The sequence below is a fragment of the Corticium candelabrum genome, chromosome 5, assembly GCF_963422355.1.
Source record: "Corticium candelabrum chromosome 5, ooCorCand1.1, whole genome shotgun sequence".
NCBI classification, from domain to species: Eukaryota; Metazoa; Porifera; class Homoscleromorpha; order Homosclerophorida; family Plakinidae; genus Corticium; species Corticium candelabrum.
The window spans coordinates 6,396,089-6,410,263 of NC_085089.1; the positions used below are offsets into that span (position 1 = coordinate 6,396,089).

The window sequence follows — 14,175 nt, forward strand, 5'->3', positions numbered from 1 at the left end:
TGGCCTATTCGGCCACGTACCACGTTCCAAACAAGCGGGTAGTGTGCCATGGTGCGCCACAGCTCAGCCACGTGGACACTTTTTCTGTCAACCGAGTGGTGTCTGACAGCTGTTACAACCCAGCGACAACGGAGTTCGTTTTGCCGCCAGTCTTCAGTGCGTCGCCAAAGAGAAAGGATTCTAGACATACTTTGGACTTTCAACAAGTGGAAGGAGGACAGGTGAGCATGTGCTGGCTAGGAATTAGTAGTTAATGCAAAGCATGTTTCATTTACTCTTAGGCGAACAATCTGGAGAAAATTGCCTCAAAGTGGTCCGGCGAATTGGGACGAGAACGGTACGTACTTACGTGTGTTTCATCGAACTCTCTAGGGGCTAGAATTTTAGAGGGGAAGTCCAACAAAAATGAACTTAACTTGCATGAGTAGATCTTACCAAGACAAATCAATCGGTACAAGTTACTCCGCTATCTTGGTTTTTGTATACGAGAACGAGCTATGTTATGTGATGTGCAACGCCCACGCGCGTCGATTAAGCTCCGCCCACTGCGAACGAATGACTGCTACGGATAGGGTTATATCAAGAATGCCGAATGTGAATGCGAAGATATTATGAAGATCTGCCTTCTTGCCGTCAGTGGTTCCTCTCTAAGTAAAATGGTGTCGGTAGAGCTGTTTTCCCGCCAGACTTTGAAGCAGAATTCCTCAATACCACGGCTTACCTAGAGAACGCGCTTGTGCTTGAGTATTTGTTTATCCTTGTTCTTTTAATATCCGAAGAGAAACGTTCAGCGCGCCGTCTGGCGTGTGCTACAGAGGACATTCCTATTTTCACATCCGGGTCTCCTCACTTTTTGCGGCTGAATGGTAGAAGGTTACAATGCCGGATGTAGAATAGGATCGGTTATTAATTAAAAGAACAAGGATAAACAAATACTCAAGCACAAGCGCGTAATCTGGCGGGAAAACAGCTCTACGGACACCATTTTACTTAGAGAGGAACCACTGACAACAAGAAGGCAGATCTTCATAATATCTTCGCATTCACATTCGGCATTCTTGATATATCTGTAGCAGTCATCCGTAAACGCACTGATTTGTTTGCAGTGAGCGGAGCTTAATTGACCAAGAAGCACGAGCAGGGGCGTGGGCGTTGCACATCACAGGAATTCTCATACGGCACTGGACAGTCTGGGGACGAGGCTGGGGACGCGGCTATACACAAGCGAAGATAACGGAGTAACTTATACCGATCGATTTGACTTGGTAAGATCTGCTTATACATGTTAAGTTCATTTTTGTTGGACTTCCCCTTTAATAAACGCTAGTGTTCAAAGGCAGACTGGATGGACATTAATTTTGTTGATTCTGAAGCGAATTCAGACGCAGAAATTATGATCTTTAACATAATTTGTAGATTGTAGATATATTAATTGGTTGAAGAATGCATGTCTATTTGAATGATGAAGCTTTCAGGACGTCCACTTGCTGGAGCCCCAAGTGAAAGACCGCTAACGTTACGTAACTAAAAATTTAGGTTAATCTAGCAGGACGTGTATGCAAACAAGTGGAAACCCATTTCCTGACTATAGTTAGAAAATACGTTGCAAAGTAAGGGCAAGTTGACTGCAATTGTTTGCTTGAGAGGAAGTCTGGCGTTAAGTTAGGGCTAAAGAAATTTGTGAGACATTGTCAGCGCTCTAGACACTGTATGGTTTTTGTGACAGAAGAGGACACACATCCTATATTTCTGGTAAGGTTTCTCAAGTACCATTGAGCTTGCTGATGTACTATTATATGGTATTTGCACAACACAAGAGCTTAAAAGTTGTTATGCGCACAAGGGAGCTTTGCTTGAAGTGCTGTATGGTGGCGTTGATTTGCCAGTTACTAGTAGGCTTACTGTACAGTACTAGTAACTAGAGGATGAGTGATTGTAATTTATGTCACAGAATTTACTGTGTTATTGTTGATTGTTGATTGCATGTTGCACTCCATGCAACACCCTTTAGTGCTAGCAAAATGTTACATGACGCTAGCACAGTTTACTGGTGATTTTCTAAGGTCAGATTACAGTGAGGGAAATCAGAAATACTAATCTTAGATGCAATGGAATATGGGTGCTAAACGCTAACCTGTTTTTAAGAAAGTGAGTTTTCTTCTATCTGGAAATGAAGAATTACGTGGGTAGTATTGGTATATCTAGAACATTTCTTTAATTAAAAGTGGAGCACGATGATTTATCTACCTAGATGAAAATATGAACTGTTGTGACTAAATACGTGTGAGAGTAGGGGTGGAAACTTACACTATACTATTCCAACGCTCTTGATAATGTTACAGATCAGTAGATGCAAAGTTAGATTGGCTACTCAATATATATCAGAAATGAGTGTGGGATGCTGTTGATTTCCTGTTCGCAATATGTCAGATATTACTAATACTTTTAAGGCTTCGAAGTGTGTGCATAGTAACTGACATTTGTGGGTTATACAGGTATCATAGTGTGTTCGTGACAACACCTAATGATGAACTACTGACTGTGGAAGTTGCTAGCTCAGATTTGGCGAGCACTTTGTACTGTGAACTAGAAAGAAGAATTGGCATGAAATCAGACCATTATGCAATTTTTTCACATGGGAAAAGGCTTGTATGTGTTCTTCATACAGTTTGCACTGATCTACTTAATTATATATTTTAGGTGCTTCCAAACATGTCTTTACATGACCAAGGAATTACTGGTACCACACATCTTCATATTACTATGTCTGTTCAAGGTGGTGCTGACAAAGAAGACAAGCAAGGTTAGTACACAGTGTAGGGATTAGAGTGCCTCTGTTGTGTGCAAATATATAAGCACTGATCTCTACAATCTTAAGACTGCGTGGCTCTTCTCTGCACACCAGCAATTTTGCATATCTTTTGTCAGCCTGAGGATTGTGCAACCTTAACTTAAGTCGATGTGACACGTGTAAATAGTGCGCTACCACATACTCCCTAGCACATACTTCCAAGTGAATTTGTAACTCTATAACTTTAAACTTACGTAGATGCATTGTGTATGCATTTTTGGACTGCAGGACTGAACAGAGATTCAGGGATTGTACAGGCTATTTATGGATTGTCCACTATGGACGTCTATAGTATTGTTTACTACTGTTGTTTACGCAACTCATCTATATTAAACAAAAAAGAATTCACCTTGCCTTGGTGGTGATCTTGGACTGTGCACGGCCACATGTTTGTTGGACAGGTAAGGAGACGGCCTCTTGACCGCTACCACCCGGCGACTGCTTGTGAGTTGGTGGTACCCATTCTCACTCACTCAAAACAATTCTTGAGGATTGAGGCTTGACTTACAAAAGTTTTCCACGTTTCCCACGTTGACAGACGTCATTGAACTGTCCTCCCTCATGATTTGGAAGAGCAAAGCACTGTGGGCATGTTCATTTAGATGTCAGCAGATATATGCACACCGTTTGTGCATGCTTGTGACTTTTTAATGGCTGGACTGCAAATCGGCATTGAAGTATTAATATTTTGGTGCCTGATGTTTTCATTAACTGCAGCTTTTTTGTATTCACTAACCACCAATGCTAAAATGACTAACGTGACTGCTATGCTACGTTATTACGTTTTCCTCCTTAGTATCTGCATGTACTGTGCAGGCGTCTTTTGTTTTGCTTACTATTATTAATTGGGTATTGCCTCTCAGAATTGGGTCTTTGGGCTTTCCTCTGTGATGGTTCCTCTCTTTTTCATGGCGATGTTCCTGCACAGATTGGGGTGTGTCTGAAGGAACAGGCTGCTGGATTCAGGTGTACCAACGAAGTCAACCTTTTACTCAGGAATGGGAGAATCATTAGACACGCTTCATGCATCTCTACTGCTCTTCCTCCTTTCCTCCTCTTCCTCCTCTTCTGCCTCCCTCCTCCTCCTCCTCCTCCTCCTCCTCCTCCTCCTCCTCCTCCTCCTCCTCCTCCTCCTCCTCCTCCTCCTCTTCCTCCTCCTCCTCCTCTTCCTCCTCTCTTTTCTTGTTTCTTCTCTTTTGTTTTGTTTTCTTTCCTGTCGTTTTCCTGCTCACATCCCCCTTTCCTACTCTTTTCTCCTCTCTCTTCTCTTTCTGTTCTTTGTCCTGCTTTCTCTGTCTCTTTTTCTGCTCTCCTTCACCTCATTTCTCGGCTGTCCTCTCTTAAAAAATCTAAGTGCACACTCTTTGAGTGACAGTACGTTGATTAGACATAATTTAATAGGTCTGGTTTTAGGCATTCTCTTACTGTTTCTACCAACCAGTGTCATATGCTTACTTGAGGTTTGTTCTATACAGAAACTGTTCCTTCTGGTGCCTAATTACGTCCCTGTTGGTGTTAGTTGTTTCTGCCAAATTCTATTGGTTTGTTTGGAGCAGTAGCAATTTGGTCTTTATGAGCAACTCTGAGGAGGCCTTACTTGTAGTGGTTTTGGAGTAGTTCTATATTACAACAGGAAATTTTGAAGTTTGGTTTTAACATATCTTTGCTTGTTGTCTCCTTAGACATTTCTTTGCTTCTTGGACTAATCTGTGGTGCATCCATTTGTCACTGGGGTGATACTAGAGATAGCTGATGTTTAATTCCTTTAGTTTTGATGAGGTCTGAAAATGTTGTGATCTAACCACAGTGACTGCTAATCTTAGTACAGTACACCTTTATCTTTTTTTCTGAGCATTTTGGGACTAGAATCTGTCCCTAAATGTGAAATGTGAGTAAGCAAAAACATGGTATTAATTATACACATAGATGTACAAGCAAAATCGACATGGTTGCCATTAGGCTTGCATCTAACTGGTTTTGTAATGTATGGTAGGGAGGAATGTCTTTTTTGTTCTTTGACTATATAGTCATGAGTAAAATCATATGTAAGTTTTGCTGTAATTTATAGATTACTGATCACTTGAAAGTGCAAATGTGAAACCTTTTGTTTTTTAAACATGTGTGTCAAAAAACTATACGTGAAAACTTATAATGTGCAAGCTTACAGTTTACTTTTACTTTGTATAAGGCCATCTACACTAGTTTTTACATTTATTGGTAAAGATATCAGTTTTAAACTAATTGAACTTAATTAATGGTTGTGTTATTGTTGACAGGTGATAAGCCAAAGAGTAAGAGTAAGAGTAAACAGGAAGAGAAGTCAAGTGCTTTGGCAAAAGGTAGCAGTTCTCGAACTGATGGTCACAAACCCAATTCAAAAGAGAAGGAACCAAAACTGGTTGGTGCATTTGTACATGAAATATACTAATTGTGTAAGATAATTAATTAAGGTATTCACATCATCTATCAGGTAAAAAGATAGCCAGAACCTTTGGAAACTTTTATTAAAATGTATGTTATTCAACTAGCAATTTGATACATTGTGCTGGTAATAGGTTATAGTGTGTGCATGTGCACAAAGAGCTTTTATTGCTGATGGTGTGTGTGTGTGTGTGTGTGTGTGTGTGTGTGTGTGTGTGTGTGTGCGTGTGCGTGCGTGCGTGCATGCGTGCGTGCATGCGTGCGTGCGTGCATGTGTGTGTGTGGCACGGTGGAGCAGATGGTAGAGTGTTGGTGATGACATCCGGGATCTTGTATTCCATGATGAGGGTTGAAGGTTCAATCCCTGGTGGAGGCGACACTGTCGCAGTTTCCTTCAGCAAGAAACTCACCCACACTTGCTTCTCTGGGGTGGACAAGACTGCTGGCTTGGCAGCAACATCATGCAGCAGATGGGTACGTGTGGGCCTTGGTGTCCAGTCCCAGAGCTGCGCCATTGTCAGTGCCCTTGGATGACTCTGGCCAAGCTTCAGGTGGATTGTAGCGCTGGCCCCAAGACTCCACGTAGCGCATGGAGGCCCTGTCTCTAAAGGCAGGGGGAGCTATCTCCGCAACTGACCTCAAGGTTGACGTCAAAAGACACGGAGGGCTTAACATTTGTCCGTGTGTGTGTGTGTGTGTGTGTGTGTGTGTGTGTGTGTGTGTGTGTGAGTGTGAGTGTGCGTGTGCATGTGTGCATGCATGCATGCGTGCACACGTGCGTGTGTTTGTGTGTGGTGCTATAGCTCAGTTGGTTAGAGAGTCATACTAGAGAGTGAGTACATCCGAGACCCATCATGATTGCAAGTTCAAGTCATAGTGATGGCGATCTATGGCATAATTTCCTTGGGCGAGAAAATTACACACAATTGCCTCTTTCGACTCAGGAGTATAGATGACTAGCTGTTCATTGATTGGGAATGGACAGGACTGCTGTCTTGAAAAAATAACATTATGCAGCAGACGGGTACTTGTGGGCCCTGATGTCCAGTCCTAGAGCTGCACCATAGCCAGTGCCCTTGGAGTGCTCTAGCCAAGCTCCAGGTGGATCATTAGTGTTGGCCCAGAGACTCCACGTAGCGCATGGAGGCTCTGCCTAGGTAGGCAGGAAAGCTATCTTTAGAAGTGTTTCGTTAGGGATGATGCAGACGTGAAGGCTGAAGGTCCATTTGTGTGCGGGTACATGTGGGCTTGAGGTCTAGTCATGAGGCTGCGCCAAAGTCAGTGCCCTTGGATGCTCTGGGCAAGCACCTATGGGTACGTCAGCGGAGAATAAACTCCAAGTAGTGCCCACCTAGAAATAGGCAGGGTACATCTTCAGTACTGAAGGCATATCCATGTGTGTGTGTGTGTGTGTGTGTGTGTGTGTGAGTGTGTGTGTGTGTGTGTGTGTGTGTGTGTGTGTGTGTGTGTGTTGTGCATGCGTACGTGTGTGCATGTGTGTGTGTGTGTGTGTGTGTGTGTGTGTGTGTGTGTGTGTGTGTGTGTGTGTGTTGTGCATGCGTACGTGTGTGCATGTGTATTGGTGTGTGTGAAGTATCAAGTCAAAGTTAATGGGACACGTAAGATCAAAGTTCTCATGTATACTTTACTGATGATTTGGCACTACTAAGTACGTCAAATAGTGAGTTGCAACAGATGGTGAATGCTTTTATGATGATGCATGATGTATGAAATGGGGTATGAGAAACTAAAATCCTGAGCATTGGTGCTGAAGGAGCAAACATCTTGATAGCTGAAAGTGTTCTGGAGAATGTTTCTAAAATTTGTTATTTGGGCAGCATTGTGACTAAGTCTGGGAGTTGTTACGCAGAGGTTGTTGAACGTCTTCAGAAAGCAAGCAGAACATTTTTTGGAAACAGAGTTTTCACAAACTGACGATTTAGCAAGAACACAAGATTGTGAGTCTTTAGGTCATTAGCGATGCCAGTTTTATTATATAGTTGTGAGACTAGGCAATCATTCAAGTACTGGAGATATTTGAAGACTGACCACTTTTTATATGCACTGTACTAGATCTATCTTGGGCATAACAAGACTGAACAAGATAAGAAATACCTTATTTTGAAATCTGCGAAGGAAGAGCTAATTGAACATCAAATTCAACATCAAAGATTGGAGTGGCTTGGTCACATCAGGGGTGTACTTGAGGCATTTTTTGGGTCGGTTGTTTTAGTGCTCTAGTGGACCTCCCAGTCAGCTCAACATGCTCTATTCTAGTGAATCTATTTATTAGTTACCAGGACTATTGGAAGACATTTGTAATATATATTCATACCATATTACCTCGCATAGAACGGCATGCTGTTATAAGCGAATTTTACCAGAATCCGCTACAACTCCAGCTGGTACCTATAACGGCATGCCGTTATAGAGTGAGGTGCCATTATAGAGGGAGGTACGGTAGTCACAGTAATACGAGGCCTATCTTTTGATATTAATATTGCGGTAATGGAGGAGACACGTGTCAATGTGGAGGATGATGATAATGACCATGTTGATGATGTTGCCGTTGGTTTTTGCTTGCGAAGAACCATTAGTAGATGACGAACCATCAGGTTTGACAGATCAAGACAGTGATGATGATGAGGAACACGAAGAAATAGAAACTAATTAGTGGTTACCGGTAATCTCTGTGCATGGCATGTTCTTGAAGACTTAGTAGTAGTTAGTAGTACTGCTTAAGAAAGATATTAGATTTTGTTGGATATGCAACTTGAGGCGATGGTAAAATTCCCTCATTTACAATGACATGTCGTTGTACCTCGAGGTATAACGGCATCCTTGTAAAATTCGTTCCATAACGGCATGCCGTTCTATGCGAGGTAATACAGTATATATATATATATATATATATATATATATATATATATATATATATACATATACATATATATACTTTACATTACACGCCCAAAGAGTCTTGGAATCTTAATCTGCATCTTGAACGTGGGACCCAGGCCAGCTAGATTATCAGCAGCTTCAACTTCTGTATATGGCTGGTGCAAATAGTGCATGCAGACTCAGTAGAGGCGGATCCAGGATGGGCAGTGGGGACACGTGCCCCCAAATTAAATTGCCAAACGAAAACTTCAAAAATTGCTACTGCCAGAAATTGTATTGCGAAAGGACTTCGAAGATTCAAGCGTTGACAGTGATGAACAGGACAAATCTAGGGGGTTGGGTATAGGAGTAATGTAATTGTTGTTTAATACAACGAGACAGCTAAAGCTCTAATAACGAACCATAGAGTGTCTATAAATTACAATATATCTTATGTATACACATGTCACACTGAAAATATATAGACTACAAGTTTGTGCCTCTAGGCATATTTATAAGCACATCTGGATAGGCCCTTGAGTCTGATCGGTCATGTACATGCAGAAGTACTGTATAACTGGACCTCCAACTGAAGTGGTTGGTTTGTTGGCATTCCCGAACCCTCCATAAGTACGCGCCTGCATTTAGAACTGATGAACGTCTCTTTTTCACAAAAAGTTGTTGCTGAGAAGGAAGTTGCAGAGAACAGAGAACAGGTGGGTTGATACCATGCAACGAGTCCTGGTATCATTGACTATTGACCCGTCACAAGCCAGTGAATACAATTCCTGGCAGAGACTTCTGTGATGCTGAAGCTCTTAGTGGGTATTGACGGAATTCCAGGTGTGTGTGTGTGTGTGTGTGTGTGTGTGTGTGTGTGTGTGTGTGTGTGTGTGCATGCGTGCGTGCGTCACATGTGTGTGTTAGTAGTATAGGTAATGGTGGTTCTAAACTACTCACCTTTTTGGGTCAGGTTTGTGGTCCAGAACACACTCTTATCTGCACTACAGATTTGAGGTGGTCCAGAATTTTATAAAACTGAGGTAGTCCAGAATTCAGTGTTGTAATTTTTTATGGGCTTGTGATTCAAAAACATGCTATCACTTATACTGTACTATGCAGATCTGAGGTGGCCAGAATTTATACAACTCAGCTAGTATTTTGTGCCCCATTAGAGAAATAGATTTTTATGGTATAATGAGCAATGGATGCATGCAGAATAACTTGATTATTTACTGTCCAGATGTATTACTTCTGAAGTTTGTGCTAAGTGTTATAATGCACTTAGATCGATTAGGGCTCAAGTGGTTTGAAATAGATTGTTGGTTATGAATGTGGCAGATGGATGTTTGCCAAGGGCTTCCACAAAAGGTGGATGCAAGGGCTCTATTCAAAGAAGGGTTGAAGACAGACTTGAGCATGGACTTTATCATCTCCATGGGTTGAAGTGTCAGCATGTTTAATGAAATATTACACTCTACAAAGACAACATCAACAATGGTTTTGAAAAGTAGTTAGTTTGAAGTTCTCCAGACACGTGAGATTGATAACACTCTGACCTCAATATTTGTAATCATCATAGAAAAATAGAACCCACCGGGGTTCTGGTTGGATCGTCAAACATGTTGAATTCCTTTATCTAGGTATCAGTAAGTATTAACTCTTTTGTGGGAATTTGTGCATTCCCTTTCGCAAAGAAGTCCAGGTCAAGTAGGTTGTTATCAATGTCAAAAACAGAGATAATGCATGCTCTTGTTGGTCACTGTGAATGATGCTGTTTACAGCAACCAACCAGTGCAGTGCGTTGGCCGACCAAGCAAATATCCCATTAGTGATGGTCTTGACTCTGACTGAATCAACACACTAACCCCTGTCTTACAAAGAGATCTTGTGGAGAAGCAAAATAACTTTGCTTTAAACATCTTTGGGTGGGAGAAAGGTGTGGTAGTTTGCAAACTCAGTAAGCAGTCTGCAGACATTTGGTGGGAGAAAGGTGTGGTAGTTTGCAAACTCAGTAAGCAGTCTGCAGACGTTTAACGGATCAATGTGCTCCTCATGAGGAAAGACAATCAATACTGCTACACCCGAATTGAAAACTTCAACCAACTTTTCATGATTAGAGCAAGCATGAATCGCGTATTTTTTTGTGAGCGATGTCTTCATTGTGTAATTATAGCTGAGAAGATCTGGAGGCACACAAACTCGATTGGCGAGGTGTAGGACAAACAGCAGTGACAATCAAAATATATGTTTGACCAAGAAGAAACAGACTTACATTACAGAATTGACACAAACAGGTGCTCACCTTGATGCTCTATGTGAACAGTGATTCACTTTGATTTTCAAGCATTGACCACCAAGATCTATGGACCAAAGCCTAATCCTGAGAGGAGCAACACCCAGTAGACACAACACCACAGGCCTGTAGTTACAGCTACATTAGTGTAAGGTGTGATGGTCACACAAAACCATCCATCATCTATCACAAGCCAGACTTCACCAAGAGGTTAGATCTACATAAGGATTGTGGTAGTGTTGAAAAATCACAAACTGATGGACCACGTGACTCTCAATGAAAAACAAGTTCATAAGAAAGAAAAAGAGCGTTGCATCTGCTCCAGACCTGTCAATGTGCATGGTTTCTTTTGATAAGGAAGGACCTGGTTTAATCCCACACAGGCGAATATCAAGGATTGGCAAATTGGAAATGTGCCAATGATTGTCACACTGAGTTATCCTTGCAATCCCAATAGATAAGAATAATGATTACTATTACATCTATGAGGAGTCTCTCCTCAACACAAAAAGTCGGGATTGTGTAAGATCACTGCGACATCAAGGGGATGTACAGTAGACCCACTCACAGCGAATGTATGATATTTTACACTGTGAATCAATTTAGAATGACTCCTATCTTTGTGGTTTACACAATCTATGAGGTTATGATGATTTCCACCTAATCATGCAGGCAATCAGTAATCAGCAGTAGCATCAATTGCATTTCTAACAATATTGAGAACTACGTTTCCTTCGCACTGGATCAGTTGCATTTTATGGACAGTGTCCAATCCTTTTCACCTCCACATTATATTATTGCTGACCATGAACCCCATAAGAAGAAGTGGCGTCTGCTGTTGTGCAAAGGTGTATGCTTCTATGACACTTTCAAGAGCTTCTTCCACCACAGGAGGTCTTTCACAACACACTCAACGTGCATTTCTATATGGACGTAATATTTCTGGCTGATGTCTTTGAAATATTTGAAAAAACTGTCTCAAAGTGTGTGGTCTTAATCTGACTTATTACTACATGAGTCCAGGACTCAGTTGGGATGCACGACTCAAGAAGACAAAAATAAACACACACACACACACACACACACACACACACACACACACACACACGAGTCTTTAGTTACTTTGTTAGGCTTGGACTTACTGCACAGAGCGCTTGGCCAGTGTCAGCCAGGTCGTGTACCCTCAATATATAATATACGTAGTGCAGGGTGTCTTGTCAGTATTTCATTGACGTCAAATTTTGTTTGCGTGTGAAAATAACTTATTTGTGGTCTTTACGTATGGATATGTTGCTGTTGTTAATATAGGACAAGTCAAAGTGGGTGAAAAAGATTCCTGATTACTTTATTACTGACGTCAGGAGTTTGAGGAAGACGTTGGAGTCAGATGGAATTGAACAAAAGACTCTTGGATTGAAACTGGAGCGACTCACAGAAGTGCTAGAAGATGAATCAAACAATTTGGATGTGCACTTGTTTGTCATTGAGACTGTGATCATACCGTTTTACCCTGTTATTCTTGCCAATGACCGGTGAGCTATGGTTTGCACTAATGATATTGCAATAAAGACTTTACTTTGCGTTGATTGCTTTGAATTTGATATATATTTTCACTTTTTGTAGGTCATCGGGAATTTTATCGATTGTTCTAGTTTGCCAGGCAGTTTATTGTTCACTTTTAAGCACTGAACAGAAGACCAGTTTGCTGACTGTCATTACCAAACGAAAGCCGAATGATCAGATGAAGCCGGAGTACTATAGCATTGATCGATCTCTAAGGGGAAAATGCAAATTTCCTTTTGCTGATGAGCACCTGGTATCGTACAATAAAGTTCCCTTTGAGGTAGATGAAGTTTTAATCGCAGCTATTCAACATTCTCCGGAACGTTACAGCGTTCGAGAAGTTGACTGTATTTACCAGTTAATGGATGCAGTGATGTCAGAATTTTCCGCAGAGTTTGTCATTCTAACAAGTGAAAATTTTAAAATTTTGCTTTCTCGTGCTTGCAAACCGCCAAGGATTAAATGCATAAAGGAAGATGGATTTAGAAGTGGTCTCCAGGTCTGACTTTAGTCTATAAATTTGATTGTGTAGTTGTGACAATTGTTTCTTTGCTTACAACAGGAGAAGGATTGGAAGGGAAAGCTGAGTTTTGACCTTCCATCTTATTGTGATCCCAACACTTTTAAATCATGTACTTGGGATGATGGAGTTGTTGGGAAGAAATGGACAACAAGCGTTCATGCAAGGAAGTGTGGTAAGGCGGCTGCTCTAGCATTACTGTCGGCTTTCTATGACATTAAGTGCAATGATCATAACACGGATCCATGGAATACTGTAATTGGAGCAATTTGCAGTTTATTTGAAGTTCGCAGCGATGAATTTAGAGACGATGATTTAGCTGCATTTTTGACTAGTCTTGCGTTCAAGCGCATGAACTTGGTTGCAGCAGTATTGAACACCATGATTGAGTACAAGGAGTCTGAAGACAACTTAGAAGAGAGATCATCGTGGCTTCTAAATCCCACACTTTTCTGCAATCTTATTTCTCCATCGACAGCAGCTCCAGAGAGCTACTTTGATGTCGTTTTGCCTGAAGTCAATGATGTTATCGTCGAGTGGTCCAAGCGGTGGCAAGGTGCTCAGATAACCGAGTTTTTGTTGTTTCTCCTCCGAAAGCTCACAGAGTTTGCTGATATAATAAATGCAACATTTTCTGTATTGGCACAACTGCTTCTAGAACTAATGAATCGAGATTGGAACATACTAGAGAAAGTTCTCAGCCATCATGGAGACTCTGCTTTTGATTTGTTGCTAAAGTGTTCACTTGCAAACGTTCCTGGAGCTCGAGATCTGTCGGTTCGAGCAGCTCAGTTTTCCAAAGGAAGATGGATTCAATTGACTTTGTCTGAACTGTCTTCGGCTCTGTCTAGTGAGGTAAGGAGTTTCTGGATACTGAGATTGCGTGCAGTGTTCATTTGTCTTCTAAGCTACTGTTACAAAGGTGCACGGCCGTACGTTCACATTTTGTTTGCCTTCATAGTTTGTCGCTCTAGCACTCACACTCTGCGTCAATGTATGCACCTACCGTTTTTATTATTTGGTTCTGGCTTTTCTTAGTTTGGTTTAGGCGTTCGTGTCGTGATTTTGTAACTGTACAGATTTGCTGACTTACTTGCAATGTACACTGTACACACAAATAGTATTGGATCAAATGTGTGTTTTGTAGAGTGCAGAACAGCAGGATTACTTGTCTCAGCTTTTGCGGGTGCAGATAGAGTGCTTTCATGAACAAGCTCGCATTTCATTGACTGACCTTTCTAACGTAGAGAGGTGCTTGGCAATGACTGTTGAGCAGTCGACGTTGATGTCGCTTCTTGCTATTGTTCGCAATGTTGTTGATGGCAACTCTATTGAAGAAGTTAGCGATGGATTGTTTGAGAGACTGTGCGCTTTGTCTGCAACACCTCCTGTCTGGATAGAAGACACTAATACTGTAACTACAACTGCCTGCTGTTTGATTGTCAAATATCTCTCGAATGATCGGGTTTCTCAAGGAACAGGTTTGAAGTTACTCTCTCGACCAGACATTCCTGCTCATGTTTTGTCTGCTGCACTTCAGTGCTGCATGGATAAGCAGAGTATAATTTATTTGATTAAGCTACTGATAAATAATTCGTCAGGACCTTCTCGTGAGGTGTTGATGGGATTTAGACATCTGATTGC

The 14,175-nt window shown here is 41.5% G+C and overlaps 2 protein-coding genes across 2 annotated transcripts; both read left to right on the plus strand.

The window, feature by feature from the left end:
* The first annotated feature begins 285 nt into the window (after positions 1–285).
* LOC134179640 (uncharacterized) lies at positions 286–9,598 on the plus strand. Its single transcript, XM_062646575.1, has 5 exons — positions 286–337; positions 2,496–2,649; positions 2,701–2,803; positions 5,128–5,249; positions 9,494–9,598. The coding sequence occupies exons 2-5, from the start codon at positions 2,605–2,607 to the stop codon at positions 9,596–9,598; spliced, it is 375 nt and encodes a 124-aa protein (XP_062502559.1). The 5' UTR covers positions 286–337; positions 2,496–2,604.
* Positions 9,599–10,606: 1,008 nt separating this feature from the next.
* On the plus strand, positions 10,607–13,620 carry LOC134179641 (uncharacterized). Its single transcript, XM_062646576.1, has 5 exons — positions 10,607–10,658; positions 10,906–10,970; positions 11,757–11,980; positions 12,072–12,510; positions 12,574–13,620. The coding sequence occupies exons 1-5, from the start codon at positions 10,607–10,609 to the stop codon at positions 13,567–13,569; spliced, it is 1,776 nt and encodes a 591-aa protein (XP_062502560.1). The 3' UTR covers positions 13,570–13,620.
* The last annotated feature ends 555 nt before the right edge of the window (positions 13,621–14,175 follow it).